Genomic DNA, 25338 nt, shown 5'->3' on the forward strand with positions numbered 1-25338 from the left:
GAGACATATTGTCTGAACGATGCCATTATTTTATCTTACGTAAGACAAAAATAATAACACACTGTTAAAGCAATTTTGTGGGATTTCTTTACTCGAATAATTTTTTACTGAGCTCTGACAATTGTCAGGTATACACTGGAGCTTCGATTATCTTCGTTAATTTGTTCCACATAACTGCGACAGTTAAAGCAATGACTGTAATCGAACCAATTAAACGCACGTTACAGCCACAGTTCGTTCCGAAAATAAATCGTACCACATTTATAAATTATGAATAGCCGAACAAAATTATTTATCAGAAGAAATATCATCTCTTAAAACAACATCACATTATTTTATTTTAATAAAATATTATTAAATAAATTACACTCCTTATAGTCTTCATTCTCGAATAGGCCTAGGTACACTCTTTTAGTGTAAAACTGGCCTATGTCTCCTACTACTAGGTTCAAAAAGTTCCCGGAATTTTACTACCATTTTTCGTATTAATATATAACAAGGGATATTATACATTTGTTTTGTTGGTAACATTCATGATGTCATTTCCTTAAAGTTTGTTGATAATGGCAATTATTGGTTTTGAGTTGTAGGCAATTGTTTATCATAGTGTTTTGTTTGTTCGTCGCATTTTGTAATTATGTCCACAGAGCAAAGTACAAACATCAAGTTCTGTGTTTTGCTGGGGACATGATCAGTATGGCTGATGAAGATGGTGATTTCTTAAACAAAATGAAACTGGTGCTACTTGTACGACCCAGTCCCTAAACGACAGTCATCTGAGTGGAAATCGAAAACATCTCCTCGGAAGCAAAAATTTCCTAGGGACACTTCCAAAGGCAAAATTATTTTAAATGTTATGTTTTATTTAACGACGCTCGCAACTGCAGAGGTTATATCAGCATCGCCGGATGTGCCGGAATTTTGTCCCGCAGGAGTTCTTTTACATGCCAGTAAATCTACTGACATGAGCCTGTCGCATTTAAGCACACTTAAAGCAAAGTTATGTTGTAAGTTTTCTTCGACTCTCAGGGTCTCATGCACCATGAGTTCATTCCAGAAGGTCGTACTGTAACGAAAGAATTGTACGTAGAAACCTTCCGTCGCCTCTGGGACGCAGTGAGAAGGAAACGTCCAGAAAAGTGGGTAGAAAACAACTGGTTCCTTATGCATGACAATGCACCTGCTCATCGCGCAATTATTGTAAAGAATTTTCTTGCCAGGCACAACATAACTGCTTTGGATCACCCACCATACTCTCCTGATCTCTCACCACCTGATTACTTTCTGTTTCCCCGTCTGAAAAGTCATCTGAAAGGACGGAGATTCAATGCTGAAGAGGTTATCGCAAACGCGACGAGAGCACTAAGACGGGTTTCACAAAATGGCTTCCAGGCCTGCTTCCAGGAACTCTACACGCGTTGGCAAAAGTGTGTTGTTGCGGAAGGCAACTATTTTGAAGGGAATGCTGTAGAATAGTGTTTAAGGTACGTTGTTTCTATGATGCTAGCAAATTCCGGGAACTTTTTGAACCTAGTATGTATAGTGGTCGGGAGATAAGTAACCTTCACCGAAGAAATGTTGGAAATACGTAGAAAGTGATGTCAATGCAAGAAAACCTCATCCCAATGTCTTCAGCAATATTGAAGACAAACTGGGATAATATGAAAGTAGATACAAGAAAATATCACAGGCTACAACAAACAAAATGGAAAAACTTAATGAATTTGCGCTATTCTAAAGCCTTCAAATGTAATATTAGGTGTACATGGTAAATACGTTATTTTCATTACTTTAGTTGCCATATTTCGGGGAACCGAAGATTGATTAAACGTTTCTTCAATAAATGTATCAATTAAATAATATTAGGAAGTACCTACTTAACTATCAGTTTTAAATTTTAAATCACCTTCTGTACTACCAAAATATACAATGCAAACCGCATTTGTAAATCTTTTTCTTTCATTGTATTAAAATTATCTTCATTTTCGGAAATTATCCTCGCCCATCTTGGTAAGAAATCATCATTTTCAAATATCAAATCCATTATTGTCTTAGCCATGGTGAAAATTATTTTTGTTAACGCATTTAAATGATCAAACATTGATCAATTTTATTAACTGAAATAGGCCTATAGTTTAATGACAGCTTAAAGCCCAATTTGTGTTGGTGAAAATCATGTATACCTTTAAGTGTCAATTAAAAAGACTTTAAGTAACAATTAAATTTAAATAAATTTGGTGAAATCGGCCTTTATGCTTAAATTAATCAGTAATCACTGACAAAATATTAAGTTATCGGTATTTAATTATATAAATAGAAACTTTACTGTGTTAACATTTTAGATCATGGTGCTATTTTACCTGATTAACTGGTTTCGATGTTATTTTCATCATCCTCTGAATCCTAATGAGTTCCAGATTTATCTTCTGGTTTCCTAGTTTACAATTCATTTTTGGTTTCCCGATAAGTCAATAAAATTACAAAGTTATGAAATATATTTGTTTAAAATTTTCAATCATATCACTTAACAGCTGCTTGTCTATGCGGATGACGTGAATATGTCAGGATAAAATCCACAAACAATTAGGAAAAATACCAGAATTTTACTTGAAGCAAGTAAAAAAAATAGGTTTGGCAGTAAATCCCGAAACGACAAAGTATATGATTATGTCTCGTGACCAGAATATTGTACGAAATGGAAATATAAACATTGGAAATTTATCCTTTGAAGAGGTGAAAAAATTTAAATATCTGGGAGCAACAGTAACAAATATAAATTATACTCGGGAGGAAATTAAACACAGAATAAATAAGGGAAATGCCTGTTATTATTCGGTTGAGAAGCTTTTGTCATCTAGTCTTCTGTCAAAAAATCTGAAAGTTAGAATGTATAAAACATTTATATTACCGGTTGTTCTGTATGGTTGTGAAACTTGGACTCTTACTTTGAAAGAGGCACAGAGATTAAGGGTGTTTGAGAATAAGGTACTTAGGAAAATATGTGGGGCTAAGAGGGATGAACTTACAGGAGAATGGAGAAAGTTACACAACACAGAACTGCACGCATTGTATTCTTCACCTGACATAATTAGGAACATTAAATCCAGACGTTTGAGATGGGCAGGGCATGTAGCACGTATGGGCGAATCCAGAAATGCATATAGAGTGTTAGTTGGAAGGCCGGAGGGAAAAAGACCCTTGGGAAGGCCGAGACGTAGATGGGAAGATAATATTAAAATGGATTTGAGGGAGGTGGGATATGATAATAGAGACTGGATTAATCTTGCTCAGGATAGGGACCAATGGCGGGCTTATGTGAGGGTGGCAATGAACCTCCGGGTTCCTTAAAAGCCAGTAAGTAAGTAAGTATAACATGTTACTAAAAGAAAAGTATAAACGATTTAGCCTTTTACAACGATCAATATGAGCGGACCACTGCACGCATCCATCGCACATATATACGTAAGTTCCTTCATTTAACTAAATAAATAGAGTAGGCCGTGACCCGGCTTAATAATTATAGTCCCGTCGCTCTTATTTCCGGCAGTCAATCACGTTGCTACACTTAAACGTGTGCGTCTTGTCATCCGTTGCTGATGACGTTATGCACTTCCTAAGGCTCGATAAATACTTAATACAATCGCCAGCAATTTTTGTTATTTCGTTAGCGTTCGCAGAAAACACGAGGACGCTATTTGCCGCTCAATTATTTGCTCAATTACAGTGCGTTTGATTTATTATCATAGGAGCTACGACATGATATTTAACAGTGCGACAAATAGATTCCTCGTCTGGTAGCTCGGCAACGAAAGAACAAAAATGGCGAACAATAATACCTATCTAGACTTTATGGAGCCTTCACTTCCTAAGGAGTAAGCAAAAGGAGGAGTCACGCCGGAACTAACAGCGACGCGACTGTAGTTTCATTACATTCTTGCTAGATAATTATTTAGTAAGCTGTGCAATGCCTATCCCGAATAGAAGTAAAGAGCTGATCTCCCGATTTGAGGCTGCGATCGGGCACGGGTTCGAATCTCGCTTGGGATGATTATCTGGTTGAATTCTTGTCCCAGGTTTAAGGCTAAAAATATGTCAGATAATTCATGGCGAATCTTCTGGCTCATCTCTGTGCCACCAATTGCACCAACCTGTAGATAACCTCGCACTTGAATAACCGAATTAAGAATATAAATTATAAATAGTTGACTCTCTCGCTCTCATTAACGCCTTGTTTTATGCAATAATATTCGACGAAATTTAGTGTCGTCTCTTTTTTGAGACTGAAAGAGATCAACGCATACTTTCATAAATACGGCAATAGAGATCAAGTATTGGTGGCAGACTAGTTCAATATCTCGTTACTGGAGTCGCGGAAGATCTCCGATATTTGTCAACGTGGTAGATATTTTTGATGTCTAGAATGGTCATGAGCTATCAACGAATTGTGAGATATCTACCGCCATTTTTGGTCCGTTTAAATACATTACTCACTATTTAAAATACAATAAATGAGATACCTTTCTTCATTATCCATTATTATCACGAAAAAATTACACTTGTTGAAAAAAATATATTTTACTCATGTCTTAGAAAAAAGTAAACGAATGAAAAAAAAAGAGGTCATTATTTCGACATCTATTGGTGATTCCTTTAACTATAGTGTAAACACGCACCTTACGGTTACTCTTCGACATCACTTTTGGTGATGAAATTTCATCTCGTGACCTTGTACCACAGTTTAGTATATACAGTTGCGAAGCTCAATACTTACTAAATATGCAAACATAGACAGTTGAAATATGCATCCATACTAGTTGCTAGCCACCAGGATCGCTACTATCGCCTCATCACAGACTCTTTCCCTAGCAGACGATAAAATGTATTGTACTTTTGATATCGTGTTCTTTTGAAAAATTAACACCTTCCTTACACTATTGAAATACGAAATACATAAGGTTTATATATTATTTTCATAAAGTATATATTATATTTTATAAACTCACCTTCCTGGCCGTAATATATGTTCGGGTTTTCTCTTTCAGTGTATGGAGCTCAGTGAAATATTATATTATAACTTTATTGCGTATCATAGCTAAGTTTTATTTAGTGTAATGTGTCCATAAGTTCCGTTTACTTCTTGTTGCATAATATGTTGCAGAAATAATTACAAAACTGTGTTATTTTAATGTGAAGAGAATTTTATGTACATGTTAACATAATTTTTTCGCATCAACATTTTAAGTTTAGAATGGAAGCTATTTTGAGGTTTAATAAAAAAGAATTTATATTGTGATTTTAATATAGCACATCTACATTCCTTGATAAAGACAGAAAATTTATCATACCACTCTTATGAAATTAGTGTACGTACGATTGTTACTTCGTCTCTTAGGTAGTAGATAAATACAATAATTAAATACTCAATTGTAGTATTAAAGTACAGACAAATAGAATGTGACGGGTGTCATACATGACATTATGTTTAATTATAATGTATAATTGCGAATTTAGGAATATAAGATATAGTAAACATAACCTATAATATTTCCATATGAATGGCAGGGAATTATTGGAGACCACTAAAATTAGACAGAAAGGGGCAACTGGGACAGTAAACATAACCTATAATTTCAACATATTGTGCGGTGCAACTGAAAATTATTGAATCGTGCATAAATGAATGTACAATAATTTCGCAGTATTTAATCGAAATAAAGGCAGGTATTACACATACGAACAACGTAATTTTCACACCAAAAATAATATTACACCTTAACTAGCAAGGAATTATGTCTGAAGTGTTCCCTATTCATTGTTTTAAATTTTATTAATGCAATTACACTACATTTTAGACAAATATATGTTACTCTTTATGCATTCCAATTAATTTATATGGTTGAAACGCCGCCCTTCGTGATCTGGTTAAGCGAGTCACATGGCCTGCATTACGGCCTGTATTAGATCACGATGGCAGTGACACAGTCTATTGACCTAGTACTCACAGCGCTCCAAGCGGCTAGCAACTATCGCGAGAAATGCAAAAAACCATCCCAAGCTTCGTGACTGTATATAGTAGACTGTGCTTGTACGAAGATAAAAAGAGCGCAAACAACACGAAGTAGAAGAGAGATTATAGAGTGACCAAGTTGCCTTGTAGAGCGCTCTCTTAGCGGTGCCACCGCGAAACACGGCAGAAATGGAATAAGCGCCTTCCGTTGTATAAATTCGTCTGCTTACAACGTTGTGTATACGGAAATAGGAACTACGAAAAAACTATATATATATATATATATATATATATATACCTCTTGCGTGTGCTGCATATAACTGCAGTAGCAGTTGAAAAAGAATGATATATCATATTTCAGCTAAATTTTATGAAGTTAAGTCCATAGTTTTGTTAATTAGCAGCATTTTTTAATGCGTAAATATGTAACAAAGCCCGGGATACATACCGTGTGTACTGCAGTATTTTTCTTTTCTTACAGATTTCCTTTGAAAAAAAAAAAAAAGGAACTGATGAAACAGTGGATAATAAACATGAAATGAGAAAAATTGTGTCCCTCCGAGCATAGCTTTTTGTGTTCACGACACTTCTTGTGTCCTTACTGCTTATAGAAGAAAACGATGTGCTGTAGCATATAAAAAGTAGGCCTATTTCGAAGACAAACGATAAACCAAATAAATTGTTCACTATAAGTAATGAACTTAAACTAAATACGGATAAAACCACTACAATTCCGTTTTAAACCCAGTTAAAACTAAATAGCAATAAAATATTAAAATTGTGTTTCGACACTGGCATCCAAATTTCTGCAAAACTTTCGGGTAGACCATACTAGTAGTGTTGTTAGTATTTTGACTGGAGGGACATGAAACAACATAATTATACACTTATAACAATATTCATTTATTTATTTATTTATTTATTTATTTATTTATTTATTTATTTATTTATTTATTTATGAGCTGGACAACAGCCATAGGCCAATAAAAGTCCAGCACAGTGATACAATTAATACAGTAAAATGAACAATTACGGTACAAATTAAATAATTGAGATAACAACAAAATGAAGAACGAAAGCTTGAGTTGCATAATACACGTCACTGTTCGTTAACAGAAAACCACAATTTAAGTCACACAGAGTTAGTGTGCACTCAATGTTGGTTGCTTGACGGTTGTCAGCCCACTTTGAGGTCTATGGATAAAGACGAGACAATTGGATCGGTGTCTGGTAGAGTTCCCGGGTAGCTCAGTTGGTAGAGCGTTGATACGTTTAATCAAAGGTCCTGGGTTCGATACCCGACCGCGGAACAATTTTTCCCTCGAAATTATTCCAATCAACTTTACAGAGAGTTATACCTGAAAGCTTGATTTGCATAATACACGTCACTGTTCGTTAACAGAAAACCACAATTTAAGTCACACAGAGTTAGTGTGCACGGTTGTCAGCCCACTTCGAGGTCTCTGGATATGGAGGGAAAAATTGGATGAATGTCTGGCAGAGTTCCCGGGTAGCTCAGTTGGTAGAGCGTTGATACGTTTAATCAAAGGTCCTGGGTTCGATACCCGACCGCGGAACAATTTTTCCCTCAAAATTATTCCAATCAACTTTACAGGGAGTTATACCTGAAAGCTTGATTTGCATAATGAAGAACATAGATTACAATGATTACTTTACAAGAATTAATACTATTATATTTTATAGAAAGGAGTTGATTCTTACAAAAGTATTACCAATTTGTGTAGAAAGATTATGCAAATAATATTAGCAAAAACATTGTCATGTTCTAATACTTCTATACATTGATTGGATCGAAATCGCCTACATGTAAATTAGCATTTTAATACATCTGGAGACCGGCGAGAAAGATTTAGAATTTCTAACATAGAAGAGTTTGTGATGTCTCATGTCCTTCATAGGAATACGAAGGCTGACACTGTTTAAGAAAGATTGACAATTAATGTCACCTTTAAGGACCTTACATAAGAATAAGTAATCTAGATCATGACGTCTAGCATACAAGCTTCGATCGCATTTTTTTTATCATAGTTATACTCGGAGTTATTAGGCAGAAATCTGTACGAACATAATGATATAAATTTCCTTTGAATATTTTCAAGTTTTGCCGAATCAGTACTTGTAATAGAGTTCCTAACTACAGATACATATTCGAGTTTCGATCTCACTAATGTATAGTATAGTATTAAAAGAGAGTCAGGTGTTGAAAAAGAATAAGTAATTGACCGAATTATTCCTAACACTCTTATTGCATAGTTCTAAATATAATCAATGTGGTTGTGATAATATAATTTATTGTAAATTAATACACCGAGGTCTCTAATACAATCTTTTCTGTTAATAAATATTTCTTTTAGATGATAGTTATATTTTAGTGTAGAGGTTTTCCTTGAAAATTATATTACATAAGTTTTAGATTTATTAATCATCATCCCGTTATCAACTGACCAATACTGGTAATTGAATTAATGTCATCCTGAAGAAATTGACAGTCAGCATTACTTTTGATTTGTCGAAAAATTTTAATATCATCAGCGAATAATAGATAATCAGAACTTATTCTTTTGCAAATGTCGTCAATGAAGATTAAAAATAGAAGAGGTCTTAAAGCTGAGTCCTGGGGCACACCACAAATAATATTAAATGGATCAGAGAGAGTATTAGAAATTCGTACACTTGATTGTCTAATAATAATAATAATAATAATAATAATAATAATAATAATAATAATAATAATAATAATAATAATAATAATAATAATAATCATCATCTTCTTCTTCCTAACAAGTATTAGGCCAAGTGGCCTGTTACGGTCTCATACTAGAATTTTCAGTCCATCTCTTCTTTGGACGGCCTAGAGATCTTTTGCCATATGGATGGTAATGAAACAGTGCTTTTGGAATTCTGCATCGATTCATTCGTTCGAGATGACCCTTCCACTGAAGTTGATATTTGCTGATGAACTGTATAATGGGTTCTATTTGAAGTTCTTACATTATGTCCTCATTTTTTTTATGATCCCAGCAAGTATATCCAGCTGTTGCTCTCATGAACCTCATCTCACTTGCTGTTATTCTACTGACATCTTTATTCTTCACAGTCCACGCTTCACTAACATAGCTTAATACTGGCTGTGCTAAGGTTTTATACAAGCCTATTCTTGTGTGTCTTTGTACTAGTGAAGGTTTCATGATTTTATTAATGATCCCTATTGTTTTATTATATTTACATATTTTTTTCAGCAATATCTACTTCATCATAAGGTGATAGTGTATAGCCAAGGTAAGTGAAGGTATTTACTCTTTCTATTATTTTATTATTCAAACAGATTTTACTTGGTACAAGGAATTTCCCACAAAATGACATGATTTTCGATTTTTCAATATTAATTTCCATGTTATATTTTTCACTGACCATATTTAAATTGTGTACTGAATATTGTAAATCATCTGCAGTTGATGCTATGAGAACTAAATCATCAGCGAAAAGTAAAGCATCAAGCTGCAAATTTCGATTAATTGGAATAAATCCATGGCGTGTCAGTCGCCAATCTTGAATGATTCTATTTATATATATATATATATATATATATATATATATATAATAAACAGAATAAAAAAAATTGTCAGTAAAGTTAACAAATCAGATATGCTTTTAATCATGGGAGATTTTAATGCTAGATTAGGAAATATAAAAATTGAACAATTTGTAGGTACTCATGGTGAAATAACATGTAATAATAATGGTAATAAATTAATTGATTTCGTGATGTATAATCAACTAAAAATTATGAATACAATAATAATAATAATAATAATAATAATAATAATAATAATAATAATAATAATAACAATCTTTGGCGCCCAGATAGCCCAACAGGCTGCTGGCCACACGTTCAAATTCCAATAATTATACACTACTGTAACAAAAAAAAAACTAAAAGTGTGTGGGGTCATGTTTTACTCAAGTTACAAGCTTACAAGCAAACATTCTGATGCGGGCAGATAAAAAAAAATATATTTTCTTCCACCATGGTAATACCAAAGCAAGTTCTTATACAAATTTTGGCCATTCGACCGTAATTACGAGGATCGTGAAAAATAAGTTCGCCAGGGGCCGTTAACAGAAAGAAAACACAATTTCATTGGAAAAATTTGTTGAAAGAGACATAGGAATTGTTGAGCTATTTTTCAACATATTCCCCACCGGAATTGAGACAATTGTCATATCGATGGACAGAGATGTACAGACGGCTGTCAAACGCTGGTTCCGATCCCAGGCGGCTGACTTCCACGACACAAGGATACAAAAATTGATCCCATGGTATGACAAATGTCTCAATTCCAGTGGGAGATATGTTGAGAAACAGCGCAACAATGGCTGTAGCTGTTTCAATAAATCTTCCAAGCAAATATGTTTTTTTTTGTAAACGGCCGCAGAGAAAATCACTTTCTGGACAACCTCGTAATTGCGGTCGAGTGGCCAAAATTTGTATAAAGACTTCTTTTGACATTATTAACATGGTGGAAGAAAAAAAATACGGTAAATTTTTTTATCTGCCCCCATCAGAATGTTTACTAGAGATATTGTTTACTACATTCTATAATATCTTATGATATAATAAATAGTTTTGCAACGTGTAGAGACTGGGAACACAATTTAATAAAATCATCCGAGTCATAGGCCTACTCGTTTATTTTATAGGCAGTCTTGCAGGTTGCATTAAAAAAACTTAAGAAGATTAACATTTCCTTCAGTATATTTGCTGGAACTCTTTAGATTAAGTTAGATTAGTTAGATTAGAACGTAAGTTACATTTTTTACGAAACACTAGGTTTTTCCACTCCAGATTAACTGATTTATGCAAACGAAATTATGACAGCTTCTCGACTCCAACCTTACTTATCGTTACGCCCACTTAGTTTTAGGCGCTTTAATGGCTGACGCTCTTTCAATTTTCTTCAAACATGGCGGCGCAATGGCCACTCTATAATCTCTCTTCTAACTCGTTGGCAGACAACAGACAACGAATGGAACCATCTTATTTTCGCACTGTTGCCAACTAGTAGTGTTTTCAAAGTAAACATTGTCGTGAGAATTAAGTGATCGGGATTATGAGTTAATATAACATTATGTTAACATACTATTATGTTCAGGAATATTATGACGTTATGGAAGATAATACAGAGACATACTTACGATCTGTTATCTCATAAATATTCCGTAATCATTATTTTGATATCATTTAGTACGATATTGGTTTCCGTAATTCAATTTGGAGAGGTTAGTTTAAATTATTGACAGGGATGTTTGTGTTGCTGTACAAAAAAAATTATAATTTAGTGACATACTTTCTAATCATTTGTAATAGATTGTGGCGTTTCGCGCAAAGTTTCGTATTGTTGAAGTGTTGTAGACATTTCAAGCCCAAGCTTTTGTGTGTCAAGGTGAAAAAATGCAAAAAAGATTCAAAAACTTTCTTCTGTTACATTTTAATTCCTTTTAATTGGTTTATTTTAAGACGCTTTATCAACTGCAATAATTACATAGCATGTCAATGAGATTACATTATTAGGCCAAATTTATATCTATATTTACTAAAATTTCTAGTAGCCTAATATACTGTTATTATTATTATTATTATTATTATTATTATTATTATTATTATTATTATTATTATTATTTAATAAAAAACTTCATTTGTAAAATGTATGCGCATATAATGCACTATTTTGAAATGATAAATAAATGTTATTTTTCGATAGTTTATGTTACATTACAATTTTATTTATAGTTATTTAATTTCTTCATTCAAGTAGGATTTAATATGTTATTAATAGTTAAAGTAAACCATAGGAGGCTACTGGCATAGCTCAGTCGGCTGAGGCACTTGCCTGTGGATTTGGAGTTGTGCTCGGGTGCGGGTTCGATCCCCGCTTGGGCTGATAGCCTGGTTCAGTTTTTTCCGAGATTTTCCCCAACCATAAGGCGAATGTCAGATAATCTATGACGAATCCTCGGCCTCATCTCGCCAAATACCATCGATGCTAAGTAACCTAGTAGTTGATGCAGCGTCGTTAAATAACAAAGTAAAATAGAATAGGCTAATTGTATCTTTATTTATTTTAAAGGTGTAATATATTTTCAAAGCAGTTCTTAAATATACTTAAACATGCAGAAAAAATGTTACAAATAGTTGGATAATAATGGGCTACGTGTTTTAACTGACGATTTTATATGAACGGTGTAATGATAATTTGATCTAATTCACTGTAATTAATTTTCGAGAAACAGGTGGACATTTCCCTCTTGACTATGTTTTGAATTCTGATAGTTGCTATGATTTAATAATAGTGACGTAGATCTATCTTTGTTATTATTAATATTACAGAATGCAGATACCCTACTAATGCCCGGTTGCAGAAACACTGATCAAAATATGATTGGCAATCAAGGAGGGTTTGATTGGCCATCAGTTCTATTTCTGTTGCAGAAAGAACAATCAGTGTTTGATCGGAGATCAGTCTTCCATCAGATTTGATCAACAGATTTTTGCTGGTCAAGTCACTGATCATCGATCAAGTAGGCTATTTATGTTGTTCTGTTTGTAATGCAGTTACTGTAATTATATAGTAAATAGTTATAGCGTAACAATATTGTTTTCGACATAATGGATTCTTCTGATGAAGAAATTTTAGAATGAAAAAAAAATATTATTAAGAAGAAGGCGTTTCCATGATGGACATGAATTGTCTTTATGTATGACAGAGAATTTGAGCAAAGATTTAGGTTAAGTAAGGATTCGTGTGTTTTGTTACTTTCAGAAATTGAAACAAATAGGCCTATATGCAGACAGACAAATCGAAACCTTTCACTTTCTCCTATGAACCAAGTTCTAATAATGCTGAGATTTCATGCTGTTGGAATTTTTCAGATGGTCTTGGGTTATCTTGTTAGGGTCCACAAATCAACTATTTGCCGAGTAGTTAGGAATGTTACGTATGAAATTGCTTTGTTATGGCAGGGTCTCATAAATCCCCAAACTTCAAACAGGGAACGATTTGAAATCCAGAGAGAATTTTCAGCCATGTCAGGATTTCCAAGAGTAGCCTAATATTGGTTGTATAGACTGCTCACATCCCCGTCCAATCACCTGGTTGAAATGATGCCGAACTTTATCGAAATAGAAAAGGTTTCTTTTCTGTGAATATACAGGCAATATGTAGTCTACACCATCATTGAAATTCTGGAATGTTGTAGCCCGTTGGCAGGGTTCTACACATGACAACACAATATTTTTAATGAGTAGGTTACGAGCTCCATTTGTAAACAGAGAGATGGGAAATGGAATTATTTTAGGTTATGGAGGCTATGCATATTCCAATTTCTTGTCGACTCTCCTAGCAAATCCCACAACAGAAGCCCCCTCACGTTTTTTTTTTTCACTATATTGTAGTCTATATACAAATAGAATCCGCCTGTTTCCTTTCTACAAAAAGCAACAAACCAGCAAAACATTCACTTGTTTTCCTAGTCACCGCCCACTAGATGCATTCGTTTCGCGACTTTTAAAGAGCATCAAATTGGCTGTGGTTGCTAAATAGCGCTGTTGTCAAATGTATTTCTTTCCCAAATCAGCAATTAGTAAATTGAGACAAGTTGATTGGAGATTCACGTTTGTGCAACGCAACGAACAATCAAATAAATCAGACATCAACTGACTGGCGATCAGGGACTGATTTGATTTGCGTTTCTGCAACCGGGCCTAAGATTCACACTTATTTGTCATCTCTTCTTTAATTTCATAGGATGTATATACAAAGTGAGTCACTTCAACTTTTTACTTTCGAGAGCGTTTTGACTGTTATTACATAAAGTACGTCGGATGTAAGTTGAAGGATTTCTACAAGGTTAATTTCATATTTTGTAAATGTGCACAGAATAAGGGCCGGAATTAGGGTAGTGCCGCCCCTAGGCAGTGCTAAAATTTGCCGCCCCCAACTCTCACATACAGTTTATGAGCAGCTATTATACAGGTCATGTTTAGTTTAAATTAGTTTTAAATGAAATGTTACAATTCATAAAACAATAAATTACGGGAATCAAAATGCATGTATCTTACTTGTGAATTATAAAGATTTCCTTCGCACTTTCTTCACAGAGAAAGCTTTGATGACGTCATCAAAGTCGATCTGACGAAGCACATCAGACTCGATACAAATTAATATATTCAAACTTATTCATTGTTGAAACAAAATTGATTTGTGAAAGACAAGCTATGGCTTATTTTTAATCATTGGTTTTGTTGGTGGTATAATTATTACGAATATTTCTTACTTCGATAGGAAGTGTAAAGTAAATTGAAAAATAAACTCCAATTCTCTACGTAATAAACATTTCATATTGAATTATATAGTGCACATGCTGGAAAGTGATTAAATAGTATTATACATCTTGATTAGTAAATAATATTGTTAACGATTGGAATTGTAACTTTGAGTTGTGGTTACTACCCATCGTGATAATATAATAAACACACATCCAATTTGATTTTTAACAATCCATTCGTGTTTATACAAGCAGATAAATTTAAGCAGTTTCATAGTAATACATATAATAATGCGATACCAGCATTACAATATAACTATGCGGCTGCACACTTTCCTTTTACTCTCGCCACGACCACGACAATGCAGTAACAAAACAATACCGATATCCGACTTCCACAATGTGTTCAAAAACAAACTTCAGAAAAGATTTACCAACATCTGTTTTAAAAACGAATATACCGCCCCCCCCCCCCGGAAATTGCCGTCCTAGGCAACTACCTAGGTTGCTTAGGCCTAAATCCGGCACTGCACAGAATACGTTTTTGTATTACATTTTTGTTGCATAGTCTGTGCTAGTAACAGCCGACTAGATTTTTGGTTGTGTGAATGTCACTACAAGGAAAAAAAAAAAAAAACAAACAAAAATCAATCATAATATGCTATAATGCACTCCCTACGTAAGTTATATATTGTTGTTGTTTAGTTAACTGTCCGAAGACAGGTTTGCACCTCATAAGTGACACCAATAAGGCATCACTCATGAGGCAATTAAGCAAGGAGATAATGGGGTAGAGTGACTAGCTCTCTTCTCCCTTGTTATGTATTATATGTTGACATCACGACTAAAGGTCGCATACAAGTTAAAAAATTTCAATGGGGACATCAGATGCATGTAATGAAATGCCTATTTATTAATCCGTGACTTGACAGCCCATGAAGGGCCAAGGCCAGTCAATTGCTGCTGGCCTCACTTACACATGCTTCAGCAGAAGTGATCGATCATCCAACCAGTACGGGAATAACGTGTGGCCAGAGCTATGTTTTCAGAGAGTCTACTGAAGTAGATATATTGGCTATTTAAATATAAATTGTAATCTAGATGCAGAGTACAATACCTTAAGATTAATTTCTAATGTGAAAACAGAAACACTACTTGCACATTATTGTCAAAAAATGTCGTTATAATTAGGGCTAGGATTTTGATAAAATTGCATCTTTCTTCTACTAAGCCAGAAACATAGCTGCTTTAGTATTTATATGTTATATGATAAACTGAGTGTTTTAAGACATATTTGTTAGGGCATTTTTTTTTTTTGGATTTTTTGCCTGTTTCAACTCATAAGAGCATCTTTTGTTTTATTCGGTCATTTTTTAGGCATTTTCATTTAATTTTGGCCATAAATCCCCATTATTAATGTAAAATAATGTCTATTTCTTTTGATATTTTCTTTACATATTTTGTCCATTAATACTCATTATTTTGTATAATATTTTAATCCTTTTTTCTACACAAATATTGCCATTTTAACGTAGTACACCCCATGTAATGGATTAGTCCAACCACCCCTTCAATATAGACTCCTCTATGCCTGCTAATTCCGGATAAGAGTGGCCTTGTGGTAGACTACATGGAAACTAAAAATAAAGTAAATCCATGGCGCTACAGCCCATGAAGGGCCATGACTTACCAGCCGACTGCTGACCTCACGTCCACATGCCGACGCAGAGGTGAACGATCATACATGGAAACTACATCAGATAAAATAATTAATTAAAGTGTACTAGTTAGAAAAAATTATGTAAAATTTAATTTAACTACTAGTCTAAATATTAAGTAGTACAAAACCTCCTTTCCTACTAAGCCAATTATGTAAGAACAATTTTTGGGGCATTTTAAGGGCATTTGTTTTTAAGATTTTAGGCCATAAATGCATTGTTTTTAGGACATTTTTTCATGATTTATAGGTCATCAAAATCCTAGCCCTAGTTATAATATTGTCATCTGAAGTTCACTGCGTTATTTCTCAATATAGTCTACCATGCATTTTACTTTGTAACTCATAGCCAATTCCTTCTTATCCTCATTGGATTTATATTGCTTCTGAAAAAATGTCTGAGGTCAATTCTAGTCATTATAACATTGTCATACAACATGAAATATAAACTAATTTTCAAGCCGAGACATGAAAACCTTATAGAGTAGGCCTATATAGATGACACAAAACTTCTATCTGAACTTTGTAGGCTACTGTAAACTTACTAAAATCTGAAGTTATTTTGTAAATTTCAGTTATGAATAATCATATTATTACATTTCTCGCCATAGGTGTGGATGACATGGAGTCAAGAAAAGTATGAAGCAGTATTCAATTCCTTCAGTGATAACATTGTGGGGAAGTCCCTACAAAGCAAATTATGTCAGACTGTACCCATTGATGTGGTTTATACGTGGGTAAATGGGTCAGATCCTGTTTTACTACAACAGCTGGAACAATACCGTCTGCAACTTCAAGAAGAGACTTCAAAAAAATGTTCACATGCAAACTGTGTGCCTTCTCACATAGCTACGTTCAGGTAATTCATCTCGCCAAATACCGTTTCTCTATCACCAATCCCTTCGACGTTAAATAACCTTGTAGTTGGTACAGCGTCGTTAAATAACGAGTAAAAAAAATTTAACTTGATATCTCTTAAAAAAGAGTTCAATAAAATAAACTTAAGCCTTGAAGAGTAAAGGGTCTAAGCGCCATTTTCGTAAAAACTGTGTTTTTGCTGAAATAACAATAATTTACAGAGTATGTACCTAGCCTTATAAATAAGAATTCAAATCCAGTCTCGTTCCTTTATTGTTTGTTAAGTGTTCATAAATGGCAGGATGTGTATGAGCCAGTAGCTTCAATGTATATTATGATTAATTTTCCTCGAATGTTTGAAATTAAAATTACTCTTAGCTCCTTACTCAGTCTTCAACTATAAACATCAAAGTCATTGTTAACAAGATAAAAGAAATTGATTGATTTAAAATTCGTAAAAGTATGAGAAAGTATTTTTTTCTGTATTCCATATTCAGGGGAAAAGTCTCTGTTTATTATAGATTTATTAATTTGTCCTACAGAATAATATCTGTAATATTGACAATTAATATTTGAGGAGAAAAATTCGCTCCGGCGCCGAGGATCAAACTTGGGTCCTTGGTTCTACGTACCAAGCGCTCTGATCACTGAGCTACACCGAATTCAATCCACAGCACCGGACCGAATCCTCCTCCTTCACTATTTCCCTTTGTGGCCTGATTCCAAGTTGTCAATATTACAGATATTATTCTGTAGGACAAATTAATAAATCTATAATATTCTCATAGCTGCAGTGCATATGTCTGTACAGATTACTGTGCACTTAACTGCGGAATCCCGGCCAAACAAGTCACTCAGCTGAGTGCGCTCCTAGTATAATGGCAGTTGACATTGGACATACACGTCAACATATATGCCTAACTTGGAGTCAGGCCACAAAGGGAAATAGTGAAGGAGGAGGATTCGGTCCGGTGCTGTGGATTGAATTCGGCGTAGCTCAGTGGTCAGAGCGCTTGGTACGTAAAACCAAGGACCCGGGTTCGATCCCCGGCGCCGGAGCGAATTTTTCTCCTCAAATATTAACTCAGTTAGTTTGTTACAAGAGTTTGAATGGATTTACGTTGTGTCTCTGTCAAGGCAATGGCTGTCAGATGAAAGTGTGGCAGAAGTCCTGCAGCTGATCGGAGCTGTGAATGCTTCACAAAGGCTCAGGGTGAAAGTTTCCAGCAGCAACTGGACTCTCGTGGAGTTCCAGTCCCCTTCGCAAGTTGTTGAAGCAGTCAGACTTACGTTCCGCTCCAACATCAGCCTTAATCACGCACACTGGACCACGGGTAAGTACGGTAACAGATGAGTTAACATGCATTTGTTTACAAGTTAATTACAATATAAACAGTTCATAGGGTGGCAAAATACAATTTTCAGTGCTTGAAATGGACCAGATGGAAGTTATACAGTAAAACCTCGATAAGACGCGCCCGCTTATTACGCTATCCCGTGTAATACGCTTTTTTTGTCCAGTCCCTGCACATTTCATATACAATGCCTTTATAAAACACCACGTTTGTTACACTCAAGTCCTGCATAATACACTGATTTTGTTGAATATTTTCGATGTAATTTTCAGCAATGAAACATCTTTGTCATTGAACTCACTGGTGCCATTAACCTGAAAAGTATTGGTATTCGACCCTTTACCTGCGATTTAAACCTTCATACTTCATACCTTAGTATACCCCACCCTCTTGTTATGCTCACTTATTCAACTCCTTACCTACGCTGTTAAAGCCTACGTACAGTTACAATACCTCACCCTCTTGCTAACCCTCTCTCTCAAACAGCATTCCTCACTCGGCCGTAATAAAATTCTGGAAATTTTTGCTGAGCAGTTTGTTGTCCTTTAGTGTATTGAAGTGTCTGTGAATGTGATTACAATGAGTTACAAAGCGCTTTCTATGTCGAAAAAATTGGATATTTTACGAAAGTACGATGAGAACAGTACTCTTACTCAGAAACAACTCTCTGATTCATTATTAATCCCATCATCGACATTAAGAACGATAATAAAAAATCGCGACTCAATCACTGCAGCTGCGACGTCGGGAGAATGTAATCGCAGAAACTGAAGTGTGGTAAACATGAGGACTTGAAGTACATGCACACGGCAAACAACTATAAATGGCTTTTTTTTTTTCGAAAGAATTAAGTACAGTACATATTGTAAATGTTTTTGATGTACAGTACTGTAATTACATAATGGAGTAATACTGTATAACCTTTCATGAATCATGTATTTCAATAAAGAAAAATGCTAATAGATACTGTGTATAAGTCAAAATTAGTATACCTGCCCAATATGCGGTCCCAGTTTATATTGGTTTACACCCGGTCCCTTGAACAGCGTCTTATCGGGGTTTTACTGTACTTAAATAATATCTGCATTACAGGTGTTATTCGAAAACTGCAATGGTTATTCTTCGCTAATATGTTTTCGCGGGATATCAGCCGAGTTAAGATTTTGGAATGCTCCAAGCTTTCGACTGCTATCTCTGCAGCCATCTTCAGGGAAGTGATGTCCGAACCGAAAGTCGAAAGTTTATATAGATGTTAGGCTGTCTCAGGTGAAACGGGATTGGTTGGCGGATCGGCCAATCCGGGGCCGGGAATTGTCATCGCTCGTAAGCTCCGCCCCTCCCGGGATTCCTGCGTGAAGTTTGGCGGGCGGCGAGCCCTGTTCCGCCGGTTGGAATCGGTTGCCGTCCTCGGTCCGTGATCTTCATGACCTTGATTGTAAGAGGGCCTGAGTTGGTCTAAGGCCGGTGTCCATGCCTGACTGAGCTGGAGTCCACTGTCTCTGTTAAAGTTGTTTTTCTCCAGCTTGATCTCTATGGCCTCCTTGATTGTACGATCCCAGTAGTGGCTTGATTTGTTAATGACCTTGGTGTGGTCAAACAGTATTTTATGCTCCTTTTCTATGCTGTGTTGCGCCACTGCAGATTTTTCCGGGTAATACAGCCTCAGGTTCCTCTTATGTTCTTTGATTCTGTCTTCTATTGTGCGGCCAGTCTGCCCTATGTATACTTCGCCACACTCGCATGGAATCTTGTAAATCCCTGGAGTCCTTAAGCCCTGACTGTCTTTAACCTGACGTAGATGACTCCGGATTTTGCTCTGTGGTTTATGGATGGTTTTGATATTTACCTTCTGGAGGATTCTGCTTATTTTGTGTGACACGCTCCCGCAGAATGGAATGAAAGCTTTCTTTGTCGGTTCTTGCTTGCTGTCTAAGTCTATTGTGTTACATCTCGTGGTAGCTTGTTTGAGGGCTTTGTTGATGTCTCTCCGGCTGTAGTTGTTTTGTTGTAGTGTTCTACGAAGATGGTCCATTTCTGCAGGCAAGTTGTTGATATCGGAAATGACTATGGCGCGATGTAGTAGACTAGTCAGGACGGACTTCTTCTGCGAAGGGTGGTGGAGGCTGAGTGCATTCAGGTACAGATCTGTGTGCGTCGGCTTTCTATACACGCCATGTCCGAGAGTACCATCTGCTTTCCTGTGTATGTGGATATCCAGGAACGGCAGTGAGCCCTCTGACTCCACCTCCATGGTGAACTGGATATTCGCGTGGATGCTGTTGAGATGTTGTAGGAACTCTTTTAGCTTGTCTTGTCCGTGCGGCCAGACCACGAAGGTGTCGTCTACGTAGCGGAAGAAGTGGCTCGGCTTGTGTGTGGCTGAGTCTAGGGCCTGGTGTTCGAAGTGCTGCATGTAAAAGTTAGCAATAGCAGGTGACAGCGGGGAGCCCGTTGCCACGCCGTCGGTTTGTTCGTAGAACTCACTGTTGTACGTAAAGTAAGTAGTAGTCAAGGCCAGTCGGAAGAGTTGTAGAATATCATCCGGGAATTGTTCCGCTACCAGTTCAAGAGCCTCTTTTATCGGAACCTTTGTGAAGAGTGAAATTACATCGAAGCTCACTAGTAGATCTGATGGGACCACTCTGATGTTCTCCAGAATTCTAACAAATTCTGTAGAGTTTTTCACATGATGTTCACACGTTCCAATCAGGGGTTGGAGCATGTTGGTTAGATGCTTGGCCAGGTGGTATGTGGGCGACCCGATGGTGCTAACAATGGGTCGTAATGGTAGCCCTTGTTTGTGGATCTTGGGGAGCCCGTAAACCTGAGGCTGTATTACCCGGAAAAATCTGCAGTGGCGCAACACAGCATAGAAAAGGAGCATAAAATACTGTTTGACCACACCAAGGTCATTAACAAATCAAGCCACTACTGGAATCGTACAATCAAGGAGGCCATAGAGATCAAGCTGGAGAAAAACAACTTTAACAGAGACAGTGGACTCCAGCTCAGTCAGGCATGGACACCGGCCTTAGACCAACTCAGGCCCTCTTACAATCAAGGTCATGAAGATCACGGACCGAGGACGGCAACCGATTCCAACCGGCGGAACAGGGCTCGCCGCCCGCCAAACTTCACGCAGGAATCCCGGGAGGGGCGGAGCTTACGAGCGATGACAATTCCCGGCCCCGGATTGGCCGATCCGCCAACCAATCCCGTTTCACCTGAGACAGCCTAACATCTATATAAACTTTCGACTTTCGGTTCGGACATCACTTCCCTGAAAATGGCTGCAGAGATAGCAGTCGAAAGCTTGGAGCATTCCAAAATCTTAACTCGGCTGATATCCTGCGAAAACATATTAGTGAACCAACGCCGAGAAAGCCTCAAATCATACATAATGGTTATTCTTGCTCATAGTTCAAATAATGTCAACTTAAACTTGGTATACTGTCTTTTTCCGTTCATTGTGTCTTCTATATTTTTCTTTTGCTTTAAAAGTCTCCATATTATATATTTACAAACACTGGAATGGGAACAAATAATTGCTGAACAGTTCACATTTATTTTATTTTGTTACTTCAATAAAATGTATAGCAGTTGGTGTAGAATAATTCTCATTACATAATTCGTTTCCATTACAGATAGCTCAGTTCCTAGCACGTATGCAGACTCCAGTACAGTTATTGTTAGCGGCCTATCTGATGCTGTACTTCGGAAAACAGGAAGCGTCCTGCATGCTGAGTTGACAAGACAGTTACAGACAGAAATACAGAACTTTTGGGTCTACTCTGAGAAAAGACTAATGGTAGTAAAGATGGATTCTGGGGAAGCATTCAGAAGAAGCAGTCAGGTATATTATTTGTAAACCACCACCTCCACCACATCCATGACCACTGCCACTGTCATCACAACCACCAAACCTCTGTCATCATCATTATTCTCACTACTGACAACACCACACCATCATTATTATGATGACTAGATATGACAGATTTTAGCAACTTAAAATAAAAAAATATAGCACTTTAAAAAACCTTTGGGGAGGGCGAGACGTAGAAGGGAGGATAATATTAAAATGGATTTGAGGGAGGTGGGATATGATGATAGAGACTGGATTAATCTTGCACAGGATAGGGACCGATAGCGGGTTTATGTGAGGGCGGCAATGAACCTTTGGGTTCCTTAATAGCCATTTGTAAGTAAGTAAGTAGCACTTTAAAAATCAAATTTAGCATTTTATAGCAGTTTTAATAATAATAATAATAATAATAATAATAATAATAATAATAATAATAATACTTATTTACTTACTTACTGGCTTTTAAGGAACCCGGAGGTTCTTTGCCGCCCTCACATAAGCCTGCCATTGGTCCCTATCCTGAGCAAGATTAATCCAGTCTCTATCATCATATCCCACTACGTCTCGGCCTCCCCAAAGGTCTTTTTCCCTCCAGCCTCCCAACTAACACTCTATATGCATTTCTGGATTCGCCCATACGTGCTACATGCCCTGCCCATCTCAAACGTCTGGATTTAATGTTCCTAATTATGTCAGGCGAAGAATACAATGCGTGCAGCTCTGCATTGTGTAACTTTCTCCATTCTCCTGTAACTTCATCTCTCTTAGCCCCAAATATTTTCCTAAGAACCTTAATAGTAATTATAATAGTAATAATAATAATAATAATAATAATAATAATAATAATAATAATATTTATTGGCCATTAAATAATTAAAATTACAATATGCTTCATTAAAAAGAAACATTACATTAGTTATAAATTAAAAGACAAGATCATTCACCTTTACATTAAAGGACTTGTCAACAGTGTAAAAATCCATATCAGTTAACCACTTTAAGAGAACTTTTTTTAAAATGGGGAAGAGCAACACTTTTAGCATTAACTGGTAAGGCATTAAAAAATGTTATTCCCATAGTTTGTCGCCCTCGGTATAGCGGTGGCCTTCTATTCTCGAGGTTGCGGGTTCGATCCCGGCCGAGGTCGATGGCATTTAAGAAAAAGGTAAAGGTATCCTCGTAACTTGTCATGAAGGCATTTAGGGGGCATGGAGGTAGAGCCCCATGCTTTTCCATGACCTCGGCACTAGAATGAGGTGGTGTGGTCGGCACCACGCTCTGACCACCTTTTACCCCCGGAAAAGACTCGGTACTCAATTTTATAGGAGGCTGAGTGAACCTCGGGGCTGTTCTGAAAGTTTGGCAACGAGAAAAAATCCTGTCACCACCTGGGATCGAACCCCGGACTTTCCAGTCCGTAGCCAGCTGCTCTACCAACTGAGCTACCCGGCTGCCTTCGATGGCATTTAAGTGTGTTTAAATGTGACAGGCTCATGTCAGTAGATTTACTGGCATGTAAAAGAACTCCTGTGAGACAAAAATTCCGACACACCGGTGATACTGATATAACCTCTGCAGTTGCAAGCGTCGTTAAATAAACCGTAATTTAAAATTTTTTCCCATAGTTTCCCAACTTTTCAGTGCTTTGGAAGTGCGACAATATTTAAAACTCAAATCATCACATGACCTAGTGCCATAATCATGAATGTTTGATCTACTACATTACAATATAATGTTATAATGTAGCATTTTGGGATGGACCATCTTTATGGAAAGTTTGGTTGTAGAAATACCTAATATGTTTTTGTGGGAAACTAGAAATATTTCCACCATTTTAACTTGCAGTACACAAAGTTAACGATTTATTTTTTCGGTATTTCAAATCTTATTGTAATTGTCACAGAAGTATATATAATTCACGAATGTTCTGTGCTTCTTTTTTAGCTGCCAAGCAATGTAACCATAGGTGGACATCTAGTGAACGTGAGTAAGGCCTATCTGATCATGGAACTTCCACTGCTGGGCAATAGCAAAGACTTCTCCCCCTCACGCTTTGAGGATAAAGAGGTTAGTAATGCGAGATGTTGAATAACTGCTCACAATCGACCTGCACCTACTCCTTTCGGTGCATTTGTTTTTGATTGTACTCATTTTATTACCATTTTTATGTAGTATTTTATTAGAGAGAGAGAAAAATTAAGTCTGTTGTAATAAAATTGATTGATCATGTTTTATTTTCAATTTTGGTGTGATTATATTATTGCTTAACCTGATCCTACTTTGATAACTATGCCTACACTACAAGTACCATAAGTTACACTCATTTACTATTATTATTATTATTATTATTATTATTATTATTATTACTACTACTACTACTACTACTACTACTACTACTACTACTACTACTACTATTATTATTATTATTATTATTATTATTATTATTATTATTATTATTATTATTATTATGTTGTTGTTGTTGTTGTAATGCTAACTGCAAATTAATATTTTATTAGTTTCGTACCATAGTTCATTATTGTCTCACTCATTCACAGTTATATATTAAATTTCAGTTCGTTTTGCGTAAACACCAAAAAAATATATTATTACTATTTCTTATATCTTCGAGTTTATGGTGGAATTTAATATACTTCTTGAAAATAATAAATAAATCTTATGTATTTAATATTTCAATAATGGAAGGAAGGTGTTAATTTTTTTTAAAGAACATGATAACGAAAGTATAACATATTTCGTCGTGTTTGGTAGGGAAGAAGTCTGTGCACAGTATAATGTGGTCTGTGATGAACTCGCTAGTAGCTAGCCACTAGGATCGGTACTATCACCTCAACTGTCAATGGATGCATATTCCCTAAGTATTGAGCTTCGTGACTGTATAATAATAGACTGTGTTCTTAGTGTAAACCAGGCTTTTCATGTGACCCATACACAAAAATCCATAGGATTAAGATCTGATGATCTAAGAGGCCAAGGTACAGGTCCTCCTCTACCTATCCACTGCCGACCATACTTGAATCCCAAGTCATCCCTCGATGAAGATGTGCCATTGAGCCATCATGCATAAACCACATGTTCTGTCGTTGCTGTAGTGGAACATTATCAGCGTCAAGGTCTGGAAGAGCATTCTGCAGGAAGTGAAGATACTATTCTCTGATTAAAACTTAACTGACTT

At 36.0% G+C, this 25338-nt stretch overlaps 1 protein-coding gene across 1 annotated transcript in view; it reads left to right on the forward strand.

Moving 5' to 3' along the window:
• Positions 1 to 11072: 11072 nt before the first annotated feature.
• Gnptab (N-acetylglucosamine-1-phosphate transferase subunits alpha and beta) overlaps positions 11073 to 25338 on the forward strand; it is a 34878-nt gene continuing 20612 nt past the window's right edge. The window contains exons 1-5 of the mRNA XM_069846648.1: positions 11073 to 11308; positions 16682 to 16929; positions 18066 to 18262; positions 21928 to 22136; positions 24090 to 24212. Coding sequence (XP_069702749.1) covers positions 11174 to 11308; positions 16682 to 16929; positions 18066 to 18262; positions 21928 to 22136; positions 24090 to 24212 — 912 coding nt within the window. The 5' untranslated portion in view covers positions 11073 to 11173. The remainder of the gene's footprint in view (positions 11309 to 16681; positions 16930 to 18065; positions 18263 to 21927; positions 22137 to 24089; positions 24213 to 25338) is intronic.

This window comes from Periplaneta americana, chromosome 15 (genome assembly GCF_040183065.1).
Source record: "Periplaneta americana isolate PAMFEO1 chromosome 15, P.americana_PAMFEO1_priV1, whole genome shotgun sequence".
Lineage (NCBI taxonomy): Eukaryota > Metazoa > Arthropoda > Insecta > Blattodea > Blattidae > Periplaneta > Periplaneta americana.